The sequence below is a fragment of the Prionailurus bengalensis genome, chromosome D3 (genome assembly GCF_016509475.1).
Source record: "Prionailurus bengalensis isolate Pbe53 chromosome D3, Fcat_Pben_1.1_paternal_pri, whole genome shotgun sequence".
NCBI classification, from domain to species: domain Eukaryota; kingdom Metazoa; phylum Chordata; class Mammalia; order Carnivora; family Felidae; genus Prionailurus; species Prionailurus bengalensis.
The window spans coordinates 37,043,812-37,068,056 of NC_057356.1; the positions used below are offsets into that span (position 1 = coordinate 37,043,812).

General features: G+C 45.9%; 1 protein-coding gene across 1 annotated transcript in view; it reads left to right on the top strand.

The window, feature by feature from the left end:
• LAMA1 (laminin subunit alpha 1) overlaps nt 1-24,245 on the top strand; it is a 166,094-nt gene that overhangs the window by 88,465 nt on the left and 53,384 nt on the right. The window contains exons 20-30 of the mRNA XM_043558326.1: nt 5,418-5,524; nt 5,842-6,022; nt 6,605-6,741; nt 7,633-7,869; nt 9,547-9,690; nt 10,206-10,385; nt 11,495-11,680; nt 12,224-12,351; nt 12,992-13,112; nt 15,037-15,174; nt 21,048-21,169. Coding sequence (XP_043414261.1) covers nt 5,418-5,524; nt 5,842-6,022; nt 6,605-6,741; nt 7,633-7,869; nt 9,547-9,690; nt 10,206-10,385; nt 11,495-11,680; nt 12,224-12,351; nt 12,992-13,112; nt 15,037-15,174; nt 21,048-21,169 — 1,681 coding nt within the window. The remainder of the gene's footprint in view (nt 1-5,417; nt 5,525-5,841; nt 6,023-6,604; nt 6,742-7,632; nt 7,870-9,546; nt 9,691-10,205; nt 10,386-11,494; nt 11,681-12,223; nt 12,352-12,991; nt 13,113-15,036; nt 15,175-21,047; nt 21,170-24,245) is intronic.

The window sequence follows — 24,245 nt, forward strand, 5'->3', positions numbered from 1 at the left end:
GAGTCTGACCAATGCGGGTTAGAGCTCAGGGTTGGTCACAACCAGCTGGGTGACATTAGACAAATTTACTAACCTCTCTGAACCACTATTTCCTTGCACATAAAATAGACATAGGCATATATATGTGTATATACACATATATGTGAGACGTCAGTGAGATAACAAAGTTCTGGACATGGAATAAATGGTAGCTGTTATAAATGGCTAATAATAAAAATGATACTTTTTATTATTTTTCTATAATTAATGCCATCCAGTAGAAATGTAAACCACACAAGTAATTTTAAGGTTTCTAGTCACCGGGGTGCCTGGGTGGCTTGAGCGTTGAGCTGGCTGAGCATCCGACTTCAGCTCAGGTCATGGTATCATGGTTCATGGGTTCGAGCCCTGAGTCAAGCTCTGCGCTGATAGCTCAGAGCCTGGAGCCTGCTTCACATTCTGTGTCTCTGTTTCTGCCCTTCGCCCACTTGTGTGTGCTCTCTCTCTCTCTCAAAAACCAATAAATAAACATTTAGAAGTTCTTTTCTTGTCACCACATAAATAAGTAGATGAAATGTATTTTTTTAAAATTTTTTTTTCAACGTTTATTTATTTTTGGGACAGAGAGAGACAGAGCATGAACGGGGGAGGGGCAGAGAGAGAGGGAGACACAGAATCGGAAACAGGCTCCAGGCTCTGAGCCATCAGCCCAGAGCCCGACGCGGGGCTCGAACTCCCGGACCGCGAGATCGTGACCTGGCTGAAGTCGGACGCTTAACCGACTGCGCCACCCAGGCGCCCCTGAAATGTATTTTCATAATACATCTCATTTTACCCAGTACGTAAAAGTAGCATCACTTTGTCATGTAATCACATTTTTTAAAGTATTAATGAGATATTTTCTTTCCTTTTGAAGACTGAGCCTTCAAACTTCAGTGCATATTTTATAGCCTATTTCAATTAGGATGCTAACTTTTCCTAAGAAACACTTGATCTGTAATTTAGATAACACAAAATTCATAGCTGCAAAAGGGAATTTACATACCAGAGTTGTTCAAACATATTTCAAAGTTTTTCATTGTGACCAAAAAAAAAAAAAAAAGAATCATTTTCCTTTATATTTGCACCTGCATTGACAAAACTGCTTCAGTATTTTGCATAGATAATAGGTCTTGGTGATGAACAGAAGTGGGGAGGAGGGTCAGAACATATAGGATCTGGGTCTGGGTCCGAGCTGTTGGCCCAGGTCTTAATTTAAGGGAAATTAGAGATCTCGCTGGTCAGTTGCATCGGCCACATCCCAGGGCTCAGGAGACACATGCACGTAGCGCCAGGCAGATATGACAGACAAGTCTCTAGGGTGATAAATGACCATCCCTGGGGTGCGCACAAAGGTCCGTAAGGGCCCAGGGCCATCCACAGCTGCCTCTGGAGGAAATGCCACTTGATGCGAGTCTAGGAGGGTGCGTAGGAGGTGACCAGGTGGGCTGGCAAGTGGTGGGAAAGTGTCGTCCAGGCCGGAGGAGCAGAGTCCGGAAAGAGTGTGCTAGAAAGTGAAAGGCAGGTTGGGCCAGGGCAGGAGCCTCGGCTTACGGGCGGAAAGCAGACTGCATCTAGTGTGGACCGCACAGCACCGTCTGTCCCGGACTCCAGCTCACCTGAACGGATCTGTGTTGAACAGTCACTCTGGAACCACTGTGGAGGACGGAGTTGACAAGAAGACAGACAAGGCCAGAAGAGAAACTTGCTGGCAGAATAAATGAGGGTTTCCGGCAGAGCTTTTGTCATGGGGTAAAAGTGACCGCTGGTCATGGAAGCCCCGTGACCGCTGGAGGTTGGGAGGCAGGGAGGGGTTAGGACAGGCCGGATGGTGGCCCAGGCGGCTGGACTGGTTATAGAGGGACAGTGTCCCGGTTCTTTCTAGTTTCCAAGCATTTGTAAGTTTTATTCTTACTTCATTTCCTCTCTCCTGTTCCCCAGCTTTGAGGAGATGAATTCTTACTATTTCTGGATATTTCACTAGAAATCCTTCCAGGCCAGGGGCGCCTGGGTGGCTCAGTTGGTTGAGCGTCTGACTCTTGATCTTGGCTCAGGTCATGATCCCAGGGTTGTGAGATCAAGCCCCACACTGGGCTCCACACTGGGCATGGAAACTGCTTCTCTCTCTGTCTCTGTCTCTCCCTCCCCCACCCCTCTCCCCTGCTCGCATATTCACTCTCTCTCTCTCTCTCTCTAAAATAATAAAAAAGAATAATAATAAAAAAGAAATCTTTCCAGGCTATGATAGAATCCCTCTCATGGACTTCCCAGAGGCCCCACCTGCTAATATGCTGCTGTTTTATTAGGTTAACCCCAATGAGAATCCCAGTATTCAGTATTACTGACATGGGAATTCCTAGGGGGTTGTTGGGAAGGCATTTGGATACTCAGGTGTGCAGGAATCAGGGAGGAAATGGAGCTCAGAGACGCATCAGCTTTGGTGTGGTAGCAGAATTGGTGCTTCTGGAATGGTTTTGCAGGACAGCCCAGGGGCACTGGAACCCCACCAAGCTCTACTGTTCAAGGCACCTTATACGAAATATGTTAGGCGGGTATAATTTTGATATTATGAGAATTATATGTAAAGCACCTAGCAGTCGGTTATTGGCACCTATTTTATTTTATTTTTTTGTATTTTATTTTCTTTAAAGTGTATTTATTTTGAGAGAGAGAGACAGAGAGCGTGCACACATGAGCAGGGGAGGGGAGAGGGAGAGGGAGAGGGAGAGAGAGAGAATCCCAAGCAGGCTCCACACCATCAGCACAGAGCCTGATGTGGGGCTCGAACCCACGAACTGTGAGAACATGACCTGAGCTGAAGTCAAGAGTCGGAAGCGTAACCGGCTGAGCCACCCAGGCGCCCCTAATGGCAACTATTTTAAATTAGTATTATTTACAGTACAAAAAACTTTTTGGTAATAATTCCTATTAGAATTGTTACCATAGCAGGACAACTACTGACAGCTGTGTGACCTGTGGCAAATTACACAATGTCTCGAAGTTTCAGATTCCACACTGGACAACAGAGACAATTATAACGCGTCTCTCCTCGGTTTGTTACGCAGGTCGAATGAGAGCTACTGTAACGTGATACGGGCGCAAACTGACAGGACAGTAAATACAATTTATTATCGTCAATATTTGGTGGTGGTCATACGGTGAACTTTGACCTTTCCCCAGAGGAAGGGGAGGCTTTCCCTGAGACACAGAGGGGCAGGCACCAGAGGGAGAGACACAAGATACGAGAAGGAAACCGAAGGGTGTCCCTAACCTTGGTGAGCGGGAGTGGGCGATGAGTCTATGTCACGGGAAGATACAGCCAGATGAAGACCCATAGTGTGCTCATTGAATTTGCCCTGGGAGGTCCTGGGAGATGTTAGGAGGAAGCAGTTTTAGCAGCCAGGAGGCAAGAGCCAGGTGAAAATTGAGTTGGAGGGAGACGGGGGACAATTAGTGGGATCAGGAGATGGAACCTCAGATGGACTTACATGCGTGTGGTGTGTGTGCGCACGCACATGGGTGTGTGCATGTGAGTAAATGGGTGTGTGATGTTTTCTATGGGCGACAATTGAAAATAGATGCTGAGGAGTGTTTTAAAATACAGGTTTTATGGGGCGCCTGGGTGGCTCAGTTGGTTAAGCATCTGACTCTTGATCTTGGCTCAGGTCATGATCCCACAGTTCGTGAGTTCGAGCTCTATGTGGGGCTCTGCAGTGACAGGGTGTGGAGCCTACTTGGAATTCTCTCTCCCTCTCTCTCTCTGCCCCTACTCCACTTGTGCTCTCTCTCTTTCAAAATAAATAAGCTGTATATATATATACATATATATATACATATACATACATACATATACATACATATATATATACACACACGCACACACACACACACACACACACACGCACACACGGTGTATTGTTATTTAGGTATGGCAAGGCCAGCAGATGCCAGGAGGAGGGGACACACCAAGGCATTGTGGGGAGGGCACTCAGGAAGCACCCATGTAGGTCAGGAGGGGAAATGTGGTTTTTAGAGCCTTTGTTGTGGTTTCCTCAGGAAGGAAAGGGCAAGGCAGAGTAAACGGGTTTAGGATTGGCTACTTTAAACAATTTCAGCAGGCTCTGGGGCATGGGAGCCATCCCTAGTTGTCTGAGGCATGGCCCTGGGGTGAAAGGTCCTGGGGACGGTGGAGGTGAAGCCCAAATGAAGGGAAGGCCCAATAAGAAGGCCTTTGTGGGTGTGGGCTCCGGATTGGTTCGTTTGCACGCGAAAGGCGTTCTGGCCGGCAAGCTATTTATTCTTTCTGGACATTGACTAGCCCTGGGAAGGGCGGTGTCTCCGGGGTCCAAGGCCCCAGAAGGCACATGTAATACAAAGAGTGAGTCGAGTGTTCACAGCTGAGCCAAGGGAATGGGCAGCGGCGAGTGGGGCCCCTAGCACTTCCCCAGCCTCCTGCAGGGGGCATCATGGATCCACTTCCGCTGGGGAACACCACCTCAGTGCCTTGGCCGCAGTCAGTTACGCTGCCTTTCCTCTGAACCTCAGCCTTGCAGTGTCCTGTTGTCTGCCACTGCTGTGCCACACGCAGTGGCACAAGTGAGATAACCTGTGAAGATTTTCTCTTCTTACCTCATTACACCATATGACAGTGCGCATTCCCTGAGTGCAAGCGTTCATAAGCCGTGTGCATTTCTGGGGTATTTTGTCAGTGAACATATTAAATATTTTCAAGGACGTGCATATTGACGGCTAGTTTATAAATACCAATTAAACATTTCTTGGAGCCATTAAATTGCATCACTCCAAAAAGGTGAGGGACTTGGTAGCTTGAAACATCAATATTATAACCATAGATAAAACATCAATAGCTATAACTATAGATAAAATTGAAGTGTTTGGCCTGAAACTAAGTACGTTAGAGCTACAAACAACTTGTGACTTAGAACAGGGAAATAAGTCACATTGAACTATGAAATGTAACATTAGCTATTTAGATTGTTATAACGGAGCTTTAAAATATTAAATATCTCCATGATTGGAATGAGAGCAGGCGACTCAGTTGATTTTGAAATCTCCGTCGTATGTTTCTTATGAAGATTTGTTAATAAACATCGGTGGCTCATTTTTACAGACTCAAGGAATTCATGAAATTGGTTAAGATCGTTTGCTACTTGCTATCGTCATAGCTTCAGTGGTTTTTCTGTGTGATGGTTCCTTCCACCAACCCCATTTGGCCTACTTTTCAGAAAAATACTAAATTTTAAAAGTCATTTGAAAGTGATTTATTTTAGCCTTAGGATTTGAAACATGAATGTTTAAAATTTTGCCTTTGGGGATTAAGGGGTCTTATTACAGCTATACCCAGAAATGGGCACAAATGTGTCTCTTGTGTGTGTTAGCCTGTGAATGCCATGGAAGAGGCTCCCTTTCTGGTGTCTGCCATCTGGAGACTGGAGTCTGTGACTGCAAACCGCATGTGACTGGACAGCAGTGTGACCGGTGCTCGGTAAGAGGCCTGCTGGTCATTGCGTACAATTAAAGTATGTGTCAGCGAGGTCTGTAATCGATACCTGAACGTTGGTTCCCAGTGAAATGGACTTCATGACTGCCGGAAAGAGCTCATGCCCAAAACACGGCTGGTGAATGCTGTGGGTCCTTACCTGTGGACCAGTGTTCAGTCTGTAAGGGGGTGGAATGACGTCACGAGCACTTTATGATTCTGTGAAACATCCTGTGTTTGACTTGGGAAACGTTCTCGTGAGTATTAGTGGCTAACTAAAATGTATCTGTGGCTTCCCCAATTCTGTCCCTCCTGTGAAACAGCATGGCTATTATGGGCTGGACACAGGGCTTGGGTGCTTGCCCTGTAACTGCAGCACGCCAGGCTCCCTGTCGGATGACTGCACGGAGGAAGGCCGATGTCACTGTGTGCCAGGTGTGGCTGGGGAAAAGTGTGACAGGTGTGCGCGCGGCTTCTATGCGTTCCAGGACGGCGGCTGTACACGTAAGCTCTGGAATTCATTATCTGAGACTTTATAGTAATTTCCCGACTTTTCTTGGCGCTCTCCTTTGACTTCCAATTCTGTTAAGTTCCTTCACTTTTTCTCTTTCGAGTGTGTAGGATTTCATACCTTTTTTCTGTTTCCTGGCCCCTGTTTTTCATCTGCCCGGAATCTCTGGTCAGGCTTTACTAATAATGATGTGAACTTCGATTAGCTTTCGTTTCTTCATCTGTAAAATAGAGAAGCTGATTGTAATCTCCACCCAGGAGTTATTTTAAATGTTGAGCATAGGCATTTGGAACACAATAAATCCCTGTGAGTATTGGCTGTATCTTCCCGCCTACTTCTGTTTCTCTGTCCCGGTTACCCCGTTTCCAGCAGCAGCTCCTGACAAGGAGGAACAGCCACCTCCCGGGAGACACGGACGGGTCTTGGGAACCACGAGGTCTCCGTCAGGAACTAGAAGAATGGTCTAGAATGGTTTGGAGAATTAATAAAAGGGAGATGACCTGTGGCATCAACTCGGACGCCTTCCGTCGCACGGTGGTCCTGATGTGTTACAACACTGTCTGTCTTCGTTGCAGCCTGTGACTGCGCCCACACGCAGCACACTTGTCACCCGGAATCGGGGCAGTGCATCTGCCCTCCTCATACTCGGGGCGCATCCTGTGACGAATGTGAGGACGGATACTGGGGCCGTGACCCAGAGCTCGGATGCCAGGTGCGCGCTGCCATCGGCATTTTCTTAACCAAGAAGCGCTTTGCTGGAGCAAATTACATTCCTTCTGTGTCATCCATTCGCTTGACCTCAACCCGGTGAACAGCTCTGTGGTTTGCATTTAAAACTCAGTACGGGTGGGGCGCCTGGGTGGCTCAGTCGGTTGAGCGTCTGACTTCGGCTCAGGTCATGATCTTGTGGTTCGTGAGTTCGAGCCCCGCGTCGGGCTCTGTGCTGACCGTTCATAGCCTGGAGCCTGTTTCAGATTCTGTGTCTCCCTCTCTCTCTGACCCTCCCCCGTTCATGCTCTGTCTCTCTCTGTCTCAAAAATAAATAAACGTTAAAAAAAAAATTTAAAAATAAATAAATAAATAAAACTCAGTACGGGTTCAGGCATCACCTGAAACAGCACCTTTAAAGTACATCATTCTAAATTTTCTTCAAGAACCGACTGTGGAATTGATGGCTGGAAAACTTTTAGTGCCCTTTGAATGTATTCTGCACATACACTATCTTCCAGGAGAAGGACATAAGTCACTTTGTTGGAGGGTTGTATCCAGTCTTCCTTGGTTCTGTTTTCTATGTAGCTTTCCTCAGTGAAGCTTAGATAGAGGTTGTGTTTTGAAAACAGACTTGACTTTGCCCTTTAGATGATGTTGACTTTCAGGTCACAGGTTGGGCCCAGTGCGCATGTGCTGAACGGGGCACAGCCGTCCAGCATGGCAGTCACCGCCTCCCCTTGGCTCTTGGCAAAGTGAAACCATGGAGCCATATTGGGAGAGGCCCACTCATCCCGACCACTTCCCCACACTCAGTGTTCTTCTGTAATCCCCACATGGGTACATTATGAAAATGTAAAAGGTACCTTTTTATTTAGTTAGTTTGTTTTTCCAGGCCTGCAATTGCAGTGCTGTTGGGTCAGCCAGTCATCAGTGCGATGTGCTCACTGGCCGTTGCCGATGTAAGCCAGCGTTCAGTGGACCGAGCTGCCACCAGTGCTCCCTGGGATACAGAGACTTTCCAGACTGCGTGCCCTGTGACTGTGACCCAAGAGGGACCTCGGCAGATACCTGTGATGAGGAACAGAGTCTTTGCAGCTGTGCAGAGGAAACCGGTATCTGCTCTTGCAAGGTAACAGCCCTCGGCGTTCCACGGTCTTCCCCTCTCACATGCACCACTAGGACTTTTGGGCTTTTGACTACAGTAGAACCTTGGTTTGTGAGCATAATTTGTTCCGGAAACATGCTTGTAATCCAAAGCACTTGTACATCAGAGCGAATTTCCCATAGGAAATAATGGAAGCTCAGGTGATTCGTTCCACAACCCAAAAAATATTCATATAAAAATGATCACAATACTGTAGTACAATACGAAACAATAAAGAAAATACAAAATATCAAGAAAAATAAACAAACTAACCTGCACTTGCCTTTGAAAACCCTTGTGGCTGGTGTGAGGGAGACAAGAGAAAGGAGGGTGATTGTGTAGGACGACTTTATCAGCAGTGGGATCACTGCTGCCTATTGGCTCAATGGGATTTTTTTCTTTTTGGGCAACTTTCACAAGGAACCTATCCAGTGACACTTGCTTTTGCCTCCTTTGGAGGATTTCGCAGAAATGTGACACTGCATGGATGATCACTCACAATCCAGCAGTGAGAGACAGAGAGAGAGAGAGAGAGAGAGAGAGAGAGAGAGAGAAGAAACATTGGCTCAGTTGGGATCACGTGACATTCGGCATCACTACTAGGAGTAGGTTCTACTCCTATTGAGAGACACTGACTTATCAAGCTAAAGTTTGTTAGAAATGTTTGCTCGTCTTGCAGAACATTCACAGAGCAGGTTAGTCGCAATCCAAGGTTTTACTGTATTGACCTCAGCAGCTAGGTTTTAGACACTTGGCATGGTTCTCACTGCCTTCTAGGTTTGAGTTACAATTCGGTGTAGGCTCTTCTAGAACACTTCTCTAAAGTGGAATTTTTACTGGTTATTGCAAGTGTCAGATGATGGAACTGAACTGAAAGACACGGAGTTTTCTTTCGTGTTCCGGTTGGCTGAGTGGCCAGTGCGTCTTGAATATTCAGGCAAAACGGGTAACCCAGGGCTTCAAGAAGATGTGATTTTATAGCTGATAATTATTCTTTCGTATGTGCTGGCCAGACTGAAGGCAATTTGTGCTTGTTGTTTTCCCAGCAGGTAAGATTTCAACATCATGTTTAACTCTGTGTGTTTCCACTGGGTTCCCCCGTGTGCTTGTGATTAGGAGGTGACTGGCTACCTCCTCTGATCCTTTTCAGGGGCTGGTGAGAGAGAGAGTAGTGGGCTGACTAGTGACTAGGGGTGAGGAAGGGAGCGCCCATGCAGATACTACGGCCCGGGAGCAATGGAAACACCAGTGAATATGCCTTTGGCTTACCACACAGGTGACGGCAACTTTCACCTGAACAGGACGGGAAGGGCCTGCCTCAGTGATCACCTGGTCTGTGTTCTCCACCTGACGGGCCATCAGAGTCACCTGGGGCCTCGGGGAGGCCTCCCTGGCTGCTCCAGGAAAGGCTCATCAGGCAATCTATATATTGCCAAGGCCTCCAAGGCGATGCTGATGGTTAGCTGCGTTTGGGAATCACTGATGGCGTCAGAGGGCGGGTGTTCCTTGAGGTCAGGGAGCTTGCTTTGCCCAAGGAAACGGCTATTTCTGAGACGTGTGCTGCTCCCGAATGAGTTTGCCGTCTGCTCTCATTTCTGTTCCGAAATCACACCTCTTCTTTTTAGGTAACAACAGACGAGTCTGTTGCTTTTTCTCCTTTAGGAAAATGTGTTTGGCCTGCAGTGCAGCGAGTGTCGAGCCGGCACCTATGCTCTCCGCGCCGACGACCCTCTGGGGTGCACCCCCTGCTTCTGCTTCGGGCTGTCACAAGTCTGCTCAGAGCTCGAGGGTTATGTGAGGACCCCGGTGAGTGGTGCGCGCGGTAAAGCGTGCTGTTTTCAGCACCCTCCCCACCGTGGAAGTTGGGTGGTGGGGGGGGAGACAGTCAAGTACTTTAAACTTTGCTCTGATGGCATCAGAAATTCCAGGAAGCTGACCTGGGTTCGCTGTGAATCGGAGCTCTGTTTCCTGCCGTCCGAGGAAAGAAATGAAGCGGGGACGGAAGGCACCCCGTGTCGCTCCTTAGCTAATCTGTCAAAAGCTCTACTTGGCGAGGAGATAAGACTGCAACGCACCACAGCCTCCTTCATAGGATTGAATCCTGCCCCAGCGTAGCAGTAGCTTGGCCCAAAACGCAATAGTGTAAAACACGTGCAGTTTTCACCTTAACCCAGAGGTTTGAGTTTGAAGGAAACATCTGTGTTACTCCGGTTTTAATAATGAAGCTGTCTCGTCTGTGAAACGGTAGTAGAATCTGACAAACCAAAGGGGAGGTGTGAATTCGTGTCCTAAGGTGTATTTTTCTTTCCTTCCGTGACCAGATAACGCTGGGCTCGGGTCAGCCGCTCCTGCGTGTGGTTTCTCAGAGCAACCTCAGGGGCACGACCCAGGGGGTGTATTACCAGGCTCCTGATGTCCTCCTGGACGCCGTGACTGTCAGGCAGCATATTCACACGGAGCCGTTCTACTGGAGACTGCCAGAGCGGTTCCAGGGAGACCAGGTGAGGCCCACGCCCAGCCTAGGACTGGTTCTCATTTCCTGGGAGACTCGGGTCTCGTCCGAAATCACAATGGACTGTGTTAGCCTACTAGTAACCGAGGGGGTTATTAGTTCACTCTTCTAAGTGGGGCTGGAGAAGTTTAACACTCAGCAAAATCCCCCCAGGGGGCGCCTCGGCGGCTCAGTCGGTTAAGCATCTGACTTCAGCTCAGGTCATGATCTCGCGGTTTGTGGGTTCAAGCCCTGCATTGGGCTCTGTGCTGACAGCTCAGAGCCTGGAGCCTGCTTTGGATTCTGTGTTTCTGCATTTTTGTTGAAATCAATTTGAGTGTGTGTGTGAATTCACCCAGATCTTTAAAATTGGCAAATATGTATCCAGTGTTCCTATAGCTGTAGGTTATTTTTAATTCAAAGGAGTTTGAAAATAATCAGGATCATTACCACACAGATTTGTTACTTTGGTGCTGCCCTCCATGGGTGCCATCAAGAGGAAATTCCGGAAGGTGATGGACCTGTCTGTGGTGGCCTTGATGATGGTGGTGGCTTCACAGGTGTATACTCATCCCCAGACTCGTGGAGTTGTACAACTTAAATGTATACAGCTTTTTACATTCCAAACATGCCTCAGTTAAACAAAACAAGGAACCTATAAAACATCTCTAACTTTAAAAAAACAAAAAAACAAAACCAAAAAAACTAGGGCACCTGGGTGACCCAGTCGGTTAAGCGTCCTACTATTGATTCTGGTTCAGGTCGTGATGTCACAGTTTGCGGGTTCGAGCCCCGAGTCGGGCTCTGCATTGACAGTGCAGGGCCTGCTTGGGAGATTCTCCCTCTCTCCCTCTCTCTCTGTTCCTCCCCTGCTTGTTGCTTGCTCTCTCTCAAAATAAGTAAACTTAAGAAACAAAACAACAACAACAAAAAAACCATAGCCTGAGTCAACGTAATAATCCATAATTAGGTAGAATTAAAAGGAAGGAAGTTCCAGACAACCTCCAGACAACCTCTCCCACCCGTGTGATGCGCGATTTCTTTCAAGTGGCAGCAGGCTTGTGGTGAAAGCTTTAAACCAGCGCACATGAGAGGTGTAAGCCATTTCCTGTCCCACAGCTCCTGGCCTACGGTGGCAGACTGAAGTACAGCGTGGCCTTCTATTCTGCCAATGGCATGGGCACCTTCAACCTTGAACCCCAAGTGCTCATCAAAGGAGGCCGGACCAGAAAGCAAGTCATCTACGTGGATGTGCCAGCCCCGGAGAATGGCGTGCGACAAGACCAAGAAGTGGGAATGAAAGAGGTGACGGTGTCCCCTTTTCGCATATGTCCCTTAAGGGTGTGAATTTAGCTCTGGGGGCAGTGGAATGACAAGCTGCCAATACGAGAGCCAGAAGACCTGGAGATTAAAATCCCAGCGGGTTTGGTAAGATTTGTGAAAACAATCCCAAGTTTCATGTTCTCAAGAACTGTATACTAGGTTTGTGTTACCTTGGTGCAGATTGCACCCTAAATCCTCCATCGTGATACCCATGTCTCCATCTGAGTGGATGTAATGGCGTGAAGTCTCTGGACTTGCTTGGACCTGGCAGGTGCGTGTCCACTTGCCTGGTGGAGGTCTGTGGACGGTTCACTGTTCACCTGCCGTAGGTGACACCTGTCTGCTGACAAACGAGGCTGGCGTCCCTGCCGCCTGGGAGGTGACCGCAGAGCTGCCTCCGTTATGTTCGCTCTCCTGCGCGGGACGGGGCTCACTTCCGGAGAAATTGACCAGAGAATTACTAAGTTCACAAGCCCCTGAGGATGTGTAACCTGAATGTAATTGAGTTGTGTTTCTCCCCCACAGAATTTTTGGAGATATTTTAACTCTGTTTCTGAAAAACCTGTCACACGCTCCGATTTTATGTCTGTTCTTAGCAACATTGAGTACATCCTCATCAAAGCATCTTATGGTCAGGGATTACAGCAAAGCAGGTACTTGGAATCTTCTAGAATGAAAAACAGATAGTTTTAATTTGAAACCAAACTGAAGAGATTTGATTCACCCTTATTACTTCCTATATTTATTAGTCTAGATATATTTGTGTTCCTCACCAAAACTTTGTTAAATATTAATATTCTGAAATGTGTGGGAAATGACCTAGATTATCCATCCTCCAATTAATGTGGATATAAAATGCGAGTACATAATGGTGAAATCTTAGCTAAGGATGAAATATAAAGAAAACAAAACAGTTCTGTCATCTTCTGTTCTGCCCTTGAACTGAAATGACGTTTCTTTGTAATAACATCAAGAATGCTGTCACCTGCTCAGTTAGTGCTTATCCCATAAAGAAAGCTGCTCAGTTATGGCCAAACTACTCCTTCTAGTTCTGGGTGTGCTTTCTGGAACCTTGTTTGTAAGGTCTAAAATGTTGGCTGGGGACCTTCACCGTGTAATGACAGTAATGATGGGCTTTTACACATTCCCTTTATAATCGTGCAGGAGCTACTCCCAAACCGGCAGGAAAGCTCTGATTTAATACATGAGCAAATTCATTAGGTAATGTGCTAGGTCTCTAGAAAGCGTCTTTTTAAATATTAATGTCCCCTCTCACACTTCATGGTTTCACAGAATCTCAAATATTTCCATGGAGGTTGGCAAAAAGGCGGACAAGTTGCGGCCGGGACAGAAGGCGGCATCCCGTTTAGAGAAGTGTCTCTGTCCTCCTGGCACGGCTGGGTTCTCCTGTCAGGTACACAGCTGGGTCCTTCTGTCAGTTAGGGAGACGGTGCCTAAAACCCACTACCTGGTTCTGAGTGGAAATCTGCTTGATACAACTCCAAGTGATGATCAGAATTTGTATGTATTGTATACTTTTTCTCTTTAAAAAAATTTAATTATGGTTAAATACGCATACACAAATTTTACTGTCTTAAACATTTTTAAGGGTATTGTTCAGTAGTATTAAGTGCATTCACGCTGTACAACCAACCTCCAGGATTCTTCAACTTGCAGACCTAAAACTCTGTACCCATTATATGGGAACTCCCCAGTCTCCCTGCCCACAGCCCGGCAATCACCTTTCTGTCTCTGAATTTGACCGCACTAGGTCCTTGATTTAAATGGAATCCTGCAGTATTTCTCATTTATGACTGGCTAGCCTGATGGCTACTGCGTTGACCGTTTTGCCTGTTGTGAATAATGCTGCCGTGAATATGGCTACATGTATCTCTCCAAGACCCTGATTTCAGTTCTTTGGGGTTTATACCCAAAAGTAGAATTGCTCGGTCATGTGGTAATTCTGTTTGTAACTTTTTTGAGGAGCTGCCATACTGTTTTCCACAGCACTGCCTCATTTTATATTCCCACTCACAGTGCACAAGCGTTCCACTTTTTCCGCATGCTTGACAACTCTGATTATTTTCTGGTTTTTTGATGGTAGTTCTCCTGGTGGGTGTGAGGTAGTATCTCATTGTGGTTTTGACTTGCAGTTCCCTAATGATGGGTGAGGTTGAGCGTCTTTCCAGGTGCTTATTAGCCATTGTATCATCTTTGGAGAAATGTTTAGTCAAGTTGTAATACTGTAATTTATCAGAAGACAGATGTATTTGGTCTTTATCCCCTATTCCTAGCACAGAGTTCTTAAATGCTTGGAATTTCCTAAGTGATGAGATCTGTAAATGTGTCTTTTGTTATGTTAATGAGGTGACTTTTGGAAAGCTCCTAGATCATGTAAGGATGGAGGCTGGTCACCAAAAGAACCCGCCATGTGGTTGGAGGACTTACAGTCTTACCCCCAGACCTCAGGGGAGAGGGGAGGGACTAGAGGTTGAATCAGTTTCCAGGGGCCAGTGATTTTCTCAATCGTGCCTGTGTAAGGAAGACTCCATAAAAACCCAGAAGGATAGAGGCGCTGGGTGGCTCAGTCCGTTGAGCGTCTGACTTTGGCTCAGGTCATGATCTCATGGCTCGTGGATTTGAGCCTCACGTCGGGCTCTGTGCTGACAGCCCAGAGCCTGGAGCTGCTGCGGATTCTCTCTCCATCTTTCTCTGCGTCTCCCCAGCTCATACTCTGTCTTTTGCTCACTCTCTCTCTCAAAAATAAATAAACATAAAAAAAAAAAAAAAAAGGATAGAGTTCAGAGAGCTTCCTAGTTTGTGAACGCTTGGTGAGCCAGGAGAGGGCATGGCAGCTCCAAGCCCCTTCCCCGTATCATGCCCTCTGCATCTCTCCCATCTGGTTATTTCTGAGTTACATTCTTTTATAATAAACCAGTGATCTAGTTCTGAGCTCCACTCTGGCAAATTAATTAAACTCCAGGAGGGAGTTGTTGGAGCCTCCAATCTATAGCTGGTTGTCAGAAACACAGGTGACTGCCTGGATTTGTGATTGGCATCTGTAGTGGGGGGGGGGGGAGGGGCAGACTTCCAGAACTGAGCCCTTAGCCTGTGAGATCTGATGCTATCTCCAGGTAGGCAGTGTGAGAATTAAATTGTCAGACACCCAGCTGGTGTCCAAACGTTCCTTGGTGTGGGGGAAAAACAAACCCACACAAAGAACTGGCCACAGAATGTACTGATCAGAGCTGGGGCTCAGAGGTGGGATTGGTGTCAGAGTCGCTAGAAGTCCTTCACCCATTGTGTAATCATGTTCATTTCCTTTTGCATCCGCTCAGGACTGCGCACCTGGTTACCACAGAGGGGAGCTGCCGCAAGGTGGTGGCCGAGGACCCCGCCCTCTGCTCGCTCCTTGTGTGCCCTGCAATTGCAACAACCACAGCGATGCCTGTGACCCCGAAACTGGGAAGTGCCTGGTACGTGTGTTTGTGTGGGTGATTAGAGGAGGCACCAAGTCTTTGAATTTCTGGTCCAGAGTCCTATAAAGATCTTGGTTTAGAGGGAGCTTATATTTAGTGTAAATTACACATAAATTTCCTTCCAAAAGGCTAAGAGGTCTGATGCTGTCAGTGCGAAGTCTTGTGTAAGTTTTAGTTCTGTGAATTTGTGTGTGGGTACCAACTGGGGAATTAGTTACATGTACTTGCAGTACTGGTGGTTATGGTGAAAGTAGACGAGACCTTTGTGTCCTAGAACTGGGAGGGTCACCTGGAGGTTTTAAAATAAGTTAATGCCAATATCGCAAATTTATTTCTCTCCTCGCAATTTTTTTTTAAAAAAACTTATTTTCGGGGCGCCTAGGTGGCTCAGTTGGTTAAGCATCTGACTTCAGCTCAGGTCATGATTCTGCAGTTTGTGGGTTCCAGCCCCACGTCGGGCTCTGTGCTGACAGCTCAGAGCCTGGAGCCTGTTTCGGATTCTGTGTCTTCCTCTCTCTCTGCCCCTCCCCTGCTCGTGCTCTGTCTCTCTCTCTTTCAAAGATCAATTTAAAAAAAAATTAATAATACTTAATTTCTTGGATGTCTTCGTATGCGTTTGGTTCTGAGATACCTTTCCCTTGTTTCTAAAACACACAAAATTCAAAATTCAGAAGTTGAGGATCTAACTGGCTTTACTGAGGGATTCGTGAATTGGGGGGGCAATCCCATCTATTGAGTAGAGGGGAGCTCCAAGGAGTTATACAAAATAGAAATTTTTTAGGAGGGAGGGTGGGGCAAGGAAGTTATTATCAAAAAGAGGGGCGCCTGGGTGGCGCAGTCGGTTAAGCGTCCGACTTCAGCCAGGTCACGATCTCGCGGTCCGTGAGTTCGAGCCCCGCGTCGGGCTCTGGGCTGACAGCTCGGAGCCTGGAGCCTGCTTCCGATTCTGTGTCTCCCTCTCTCTCTGCCCCTTCCCCCGTTCATGCTCTGTCTCTCTCTGTCCCAAAAATAAATAAACGTTGAATAAAAAAAAAAATTAAAAAAAAAAAAAGAAAAGAAAAGAAAGGATTGCTCCAGAGGCAAGGTCACTTTCCACTGGGTGGAGGGCAGGGAGTCTGATTAGGTGGGTCACCTCCTCTTCCTTTTTGGGGATAGAGAAGGGCCTACATGACAGGGTACCTCACTGGTGCTGATGAGAAAAGTCCCGACTGACTGGTTAAATACATTTCTGGGGGAGACTGAAGCTGCAGTCAGGCTAGGCATTAGGTCCAGTGTGGCGTCTTGGCCTAAGTGGTGCCATTTTGGGCCCGTGGTTCTCTTTTTAACAGCCTAGACCAAGATCGGTCCCGGAAACCTAAGGAGAATTCTGGTCACCGAAAAGCAACACATGGGGCAGATGGAAGTCTTGAGGCCTTGCTGAGGACAAACTCTTGTGTCTGTGATTTCGCTTAAGCTGACAAGGCCTTATTGATAGCGTAGAATAACCTGATGTTCTTTCCCCCGCTCTGGAAATCTCATTTTTAAAATAATAATTCTTGGAGAAACATGGGTTACTCGTATAAATGGCGCCAAGACTAACTTACCTCGGGTAAAATAACTCATTGACAGGAAATGAGCTGCCCCCCCCCCCCCCCCCCCCCCCCGAGAAAGACATACCTGAAGCCATCAAGGTCCCAGGTGTGGCTCAATCACAAGGAACAGGACAGGGAAATTGGGACAGGGGGCTCCCAGCCGACCTGCAGCCACTCTAGACCTGTCTTCTGTTTGGAAGCATTTTTTCGTATGTGGCCTGTAAAGGTCATTTGCACTAGACACGCTGCTGAACTGTCGCAGTGTGCAGGTGAATTTCGGTGCTGAGGCGCAGCAGGGTTTTCCTCAATTAAAAAGGTATCTATTAACCTTTGCTGACTTCATTATACATGTGGAATTAAAGAATTGTTCCAGTTCTACCAGGTAAAATGGACTTAATGAAGATGCAAATAGCTGCAACACTATTAAAAAAATTTATTCACTTCAATCAGCTCATGCTCCAGGCAAAAGTAAGGTCCTGATCGAGACAATGAGAAAATCTCATTTAAGGATTTAAGGAGGATTGATTTCAGGCAACTTAAATCGAGACGCGATTAGCGGGGAAGGTCCCTTGGCCAGTCATGGGGACAAAGGTCTCATGGACACGTGGTTCGTGAGTTCGAGCCCCACGTGGGGCTCTGGGCTGACAGCTCGGAGCCCGGAGCCTGCTTCGGGGTCCGTGTCTCCCTCTCTCTCTCTGCCCCTCCCCCACTCCCTCTGTCTCTCTCTCAAAAATAAGTAAACATTAAAAAAAGTTTGTTTTTTTTTTTTTTTTTTTAAACGTTGATCAGTTCTTTCATGCTGTATCTTTCCTTGGTACAGCTAACTATTTTAACAAGATTAGGGACTCTTCGGGCATTAAATTATTACCCTGCCTTTCCTGGCCCAAATTCACCAGAATAAAGTTGAGCAAATGACCGGTTGATTTGTACCCAAGGAAGAATACAACCTGCTTAACCCAATCCAGGAAAGATTGTGGTGAAGAGTGTCACCAGTATCAATAAAGACAGATAGCTTTTGGACAGTTCCCCACTCTGGGAGGAAACGTTTGCCAGATGTTACCTGGAACCCATAAGAGCTCACACCTGGATTTGTTCATTAAATTTTGCAGTCCACAACAGTGGATACGTATGCTCCAAGATGACAGGTCTGAACTACACTATTCACACCACGCAGTTGTTTAATGTATGTTTACCCACCACCAGCAATGGGGAGCTCAGCTCATCTTTGGGCAGCCCTGATTATTCCTGGAATTTAGTGCCCTGGCTTGTCTACCCGTTTGGTGCACTTTTAATCTTTGGAGCCATTGAGACAAACCAGTAGTTCAAATCTGTTCATGAAAGATGGCAATGTTTTAAGACATAACTTGTAAAACATTACCTTCCTCTTTCACATATCAAAGGCCCTGAATCTCCAGTCCTCCTGGTCAAATATCCTTAGTTTATATGCCTGATGTATCTATGGAATGGTTGAGTCCATTCCCCATCCTGAGGTTAAAGTATCATGCCCACAGCCCAGCACCTTTTCTCCAGGTATGGGTGGGGCATCTCTCTCTCTGACTTTAGGTGTCCCATGAAGGCAGCCTGTGGGTTTTGCCAGTCTGGTCACTGCTGCCTCTGCTGAGCTGACTTAAGATGCTTACACTCTGTCCACATGTTTAACACCCAAGTCCTTGCTCTTTGAACTTGGGGCCTTATCTTTCCTCTTCAGTCTTCATCTTGTGAGGTCTCTTTTGTGGTTTAGTGCAACAGTGCACTTCTAGTTGACAAAATCTCTTTTAAGCACTAACTGTGGATTATTACGTAGGTGGGCATCCAGACCATTTTGGATCTGATTTAGTCACTCAGCATATAGTGTCCCCCCTCTTCATGTCACTGGGACTTCGATAGTATCCTAAAAATGATTGGTCAGACATGTGACCTGGAAAGGGGTGGGGAGACTGAGGAACACCAAGCTATCCTGGGAATTCCTTTCCTTGGGGACTCCCTTCCAGGAGATAACCCTTAACGCTTTTACCGTTGAAAAACTGACCAGCCTTGTCTGTGCAGTTTCCAAAGCACGTGACTCATCCTCCAGATCGGTTGACATGAACGGGTTCTCACTTCCCAGCCACTCTTGGGGGCAGCTTGTCTTCAGTTCTCTAGGACCTTGGAAACCAGGAAGCTCACGATCCGTTGTGGATTTGGGGAGTTTTTTAATGCTGGAGTTGGTGTCAGCAATGAAAACCAGAAAATCGGATCGATACTTGTTCATCATCTATTTATTGTTCATCAGATTTATATTGTGTATCATTAAAACAAGTACTTAACACGTGTTCTTTTTAAGAGCGAGGTTTCAAATTTTACTCCTTTTTAAAAAATTTTTTTTTCAACGTTTTTTATTTATTTTTGGGACAGAGAGAGACAGAGCATGAACGGGGGAGGGGCAGAGAGAGAGGGAGACACAGAATCGGAAACAGGCTCCAGGCTCTGAGCCGTCAGCACAGAGCCCGACGAGGGGCTCGAACTCGCGGACCGTGAGATCGTGACCTGGCTGAATTCGGACGCTTAACCGACCGCGCCACCCAGGCGTCCCAGGAATGTAATTTTAAAACAGAAAATACTGGCATATTTTTTAATCAAAAGGATTTCAAAAATAGCATTTCAAAGGTCTAAAAAGGTGTCCTTGTATATCCTCTTTGGCTGCCAAGAGGAAAGTCTGCTTCTGTTTGCCAGTGTTCCGCATCTTGTCTTTCTGTCCCTACACCCCACATGGAAGCCAGTGCCCAGGGCCTGGGCGGACAGTGATCGAACTGGCCAAAGCAGATTTCACCTTGGAAATGGATGTCAACAATTATTTTCTCTTGTAGCTTCAAAAACTATTTTAATGGCAGGATCATAAGTCGTGTCATCGAAATGGTGACATAAAATTTAACTAGAAATGAATTGCTTGTTGGGAGAATCTCCTGGTGGCGCTCTAAAGCTCAGCAGTTTCGGGGCACCTGGGTGGCTCAGTTGGTTAAGCGTCTGACTTCAGCTCCGGTCATGATCTTGCAGTTGGTGAGTTTGAGCCCCGCATTGGGGTTTGTGCTGCCAGCTCAGAGCCTGTGACCTGCTTCCGATTCCGTGTCTCCCTCTCTCTTTGCCCCTCCCTCACTCATGCTCTGTTTCTGTCTGTCTCTCAGAAATAAATGAACATTAAAGAAATGTTGGGGCGCCTGGGTGGCTCAGTCGGTTGAGCGTCCGACTTCGGCCCGGGTCATGATCTCGCAGTCCATGGGTTTGAGCCCCGCATTGGGCTCTGTGCTGACAGCTCGGAGCCCGGAGCCTCTTTCAGATTCTGTGTCTCCCTCTCTCTCTGACCCTCCCCTATTCATGCTCTGTCTCTCTCTGTCTCAAAAATAAATAAATAAACATTAAAAAAAAAATTAAAGCTCAGCAGTCTCTTCCCCGTTTCCTAAATCGTCTCTTTACTTCTGTTCTTTCAGCCCCTTACCTGTGATCAGTGAACCCCAACTATGTGTAAAACCAGTGTGCTTCAGATGTTTTTTTTTTTTTGAGTTAGTATATATTTTAGATCCATGTTTTAAAAAAAATTTTTTTTTAATGTTTATTTCTGAGACAGAGAGACAGAGCATGAGTGGGGGCAGGGGCAGAGGGGGGAGGGGACACAGAATCGGTAGCAGGCTCCAGGCTGTGAGCTGTGAGCACAGAGCCCGACACAGGGCTCGAACTCACAGACTGCGAGATCATGACCTGAGCCGAAGCTGGACGCTCAACCGACTGAGCCACCCAGGTGTCCCTAGATCCACATTTTAAGGACCTGAAAGTTGGTGGCTTCTAGAAGCCGTGTGTATGCATACATATTGTATGTGTGTGTATTTTCTATAAGAAGGATATATTAATAATTCCTAGGCTATATTCATTATGACAAATACAGGCCAGAGCTGGCAGTATTTCCAAGATTTAAAACCTATGAAGAGGGGCACCTGGGTGGCTCAGTCGGTTAAGCATCTGACTCTTGATTTCAACTCAGGTTAGATCTCACGGTTTGTGGGGTTGGGCTCTGTGCTGACATCGTGGAGTCTGCTCTCTCCCTCTCTTTCTGCCCCCCTCTTCCCCACTGTCCTGTCTGTCTCTCTCGAAATAAATAAAAATAAATATTAAAAAAATATATGATGAAAAATGCTCTTCCTCTCAATAATAATAATAATAATAATAATAATAATACCTGACAGTGGCTTACTTAGGTGTCACCAGGTAAGGATGATTTCTAACAATCACCCCATGATTTTCCTCTCCTTTTGGAACGCGGGGCTCCAGAACTGCAGCCATAGCACCACTGGTGACCACTGTGACTTGTGTGCTCCTGGGTACTTCGGGAAGGTGACTGGCTCAGCCAGCGACTGCTCTGTGTGCGCCTGTCCTCGCAGCCACCCTGCCAGGTGAGCCCCCGCAACTGTGCCCGGAAGCTGGGGCTGCTTCCATTCTCGGCCTTGGTTTCCAGGCTTTTAACTAATACTCTCTGTGTGTTGAGAAAGGCTGATTTTAAGAGAAAGTGTTCATTATTACAGCATTTGAAGAGAATCTTTCCAAAAGCAAAGTATCTGTGTTGGTATCGGGGTGTTAAAATGGAACCCACGAAAGAAAATACTTTCAGGTTTTATTGTTTATTTTATTTATTTATTTTTCAATTTACTTTTTTTTAACTTACATCCAAGTTAGCTAGCATCTAGTGCAACAATGATTTCAGGAGTAGATTCCTTAATGCCCCTTCCCCATTTAGCCCATCCCCCCCCCCCACAACCCCTCCAGTAACCCTCAGTTTGTTCTCCATATTTAAGAGTCTCTTATGTTTTGTCCCCCTCCCTGTTTTTATATTTTTCTGCTTCTCCTCCCTTATGTTCATCTGTTCTGTGTCTTAAAGTCCTCATATGAGTGAAGACATGATGTTTGTCTTTCTCTGACTAATTTCACTTAGCATAATACCCTGTTGTTCCATCCACGTAGTTGCAAATGGCAAGATTTCATTCTTTTTGATTGCCGAGTAATACTCCATTGTGTGTGTGTGTGTGTGTGTGTGTGTGTGTATTTTTTTTTCTTTTACCACATCTGCTTTATCCATTCATCCGTCGATGGACATTTGGGCTCTTTCCATACTTTGGCTATTGTTGATAGTGCTGCCATAAACATGGGGGTGCATGTGCCCCTTTGAAACAGCACACCTGTATCCCTTGGATAAATACCTAGTAGTGCAATTGCTGGGTCGTAGGGTAGTTCTATTTTTAGTTTTTGAGGAACCTCCATATTGTTTTCCGGAGTGGCTGCACCAGCTTGCATTCCCACCAGCAGGGCAAAAGAGATCCTCTTTCTCCACATCCTCGTCAACATCTGTTGCTGCCTGAGTTGTTAATGTTAGCCATTCTGACATGTGTGAGTTGGTATCTCATTGTGGTTTTGATTTGTATTTCCCTGATGATTGAAGTGGAGCATTTTTTCATGTGTCGGTTGGCCATCTGGATGTCTTCTTTGGAGAAGTGTCTGTTCATGTCTTTTGCTCATTTCTTCACTGGATTATTTGTTTTTTGGGTGTTGAGTTTGATAAGTTCTTTATAGATTTTGGATACTAACCCTTTATCTGATATGTCATTTGCAAATATCTTCTCCCATTCTTTCGGTTGCCTTTTGGTTTTGCTGATTGTTTCCTTCACTGTGCAGAGCTTTTTATTTTGATGAGGTCCCAATAGTTCATTTTTGCTTTTGTTTCCCTTGCCTCTGGAGACGCGTTAAATAAGAAGTTGCTGCGGCCAAGATCAAAGAGGTTTTTGCCTGCTTTCTCCTTGAGGATTTTCATGGCTTCCTGTCTTACATTTAGGTCTCTTATCCATTTTGAGTTTATTTTTGTGTATGGTGGAAGAAAGTGGTCCAGGTTCATTCTTCTGCATGTCGCTGTCCAGTTTCCCCAGAACCATTTACTGAAGAAACTGTCTTTATTCCATTGGATATTCTTCCCTGCTTTGTCAAAGATTAGTTGGCCATATGTTTGTGGGTCCATTTCTGGGTTTTCTATTCTGTTCCATTGATCTGAGTGTCTGTTTTTGTGCCACAGGTTTTATTTTCTGAAGAATAATTATAGCCTCCAGCCTCTGTATCCAGCGTACCTGGAGATGAATTGTTATTAATTTTATGAATGTCGATATGAAGAATTCCATTCCTGTTTAATGTAAGGGGGGCGGTTAGAATCTGTATATGCTGGTGAAATGATGAAATGCAGAAATGCTCCTTAGTAATGAGACTGAGGCTAGCTTCTGCCTGAACTCATGATGCTCATATTGGAGTTATCTGAACACAAAAAAGAACCAGAGGTTTTACGTGGAAATTGGAATATCTATGAGACCTCTTTGGTTTATATGAAATTGTAATTCATAAATAACATTTCATCATTGCTTAGAATGTTTGACAAGGCATTGAACATGTATAGATTGAATACCAGCTTTTGGTAGGCTAAAATGAGGTTTTCTTTTTTAATCGTTGCTTGCATCTTCTTTTATTGTCCCCAAGTAAGTGAGGCTTGACGGTGAGTAACAAATGAGAGGTGCTGTTAGCGTCCCTTCTAAACCACCATGCATATAGTTATTACTATTAAACTTTTTGGGTTAAAATGTATATAAATTTTAACTCATTAATTCTACTTCTGTAATCAGAGCTGTAGAAATATTTGCATATGTGTGCAAAGATGGATATATTTTGGCATTGCTTATACTCACAAGCAATCACAGGGGAAACTGAAATATCTACTTACGGGGAGCTGATTTTTATATATCGTGGCGCACACCTACAGTGAAATAGTGTACAAACACTGAGAAAAGAATAAGGTATATCTGTAGGTACTGAGTTGGAAAAACGAGCAATTAAACTATGTAACTGGGGGCGCCTGGGTGGCTCAGGCGGTTAAGCATCTGACTTCGGCTCAGGTCATGATCCCACGGTTTGTGAGTTTGAGCCCCATATGGGACTCTGGGGTGACAGCTCAGAGCCTGGAGCCTGCTTCAGATTCTGTGTCTCCCTGTTTCTCTGCCCCTCCCCTGCTCATGCTCTGTCTCTCTGTCTCTCTCAAAAACAAATAAACATTAAAAAAAATATTTAAAAAATCTATGTAACAATGTATAATATGGTATTTTGGAAAAAATTCATATCTACGTGTGTATCCATATACATATGGATAGCTCTTTCCGTATCCAAACTAGCTCCTTCTAGTTTGCACATTTGCGTACTTTTGAATATTTTACTTCTTCAATCTAAAAAGGTCCTAACCACCCCCAAGGTGCACAGTAGTAAGAGACAGGGTGTGAACATCTCTGTGAGCTCTGCATCTGAGAGACCCTCAGAGACATGCTTTACTTTGCTTATATCTTGTTTCCATTGAGTCTGTTCCGTTAGTCTTTAGGGAGGAAAAACAAGACCGAACTGAAATGGGGCTGACCCTGAACCCTGTCACTCATTCCGGAAACTCCCACAGGT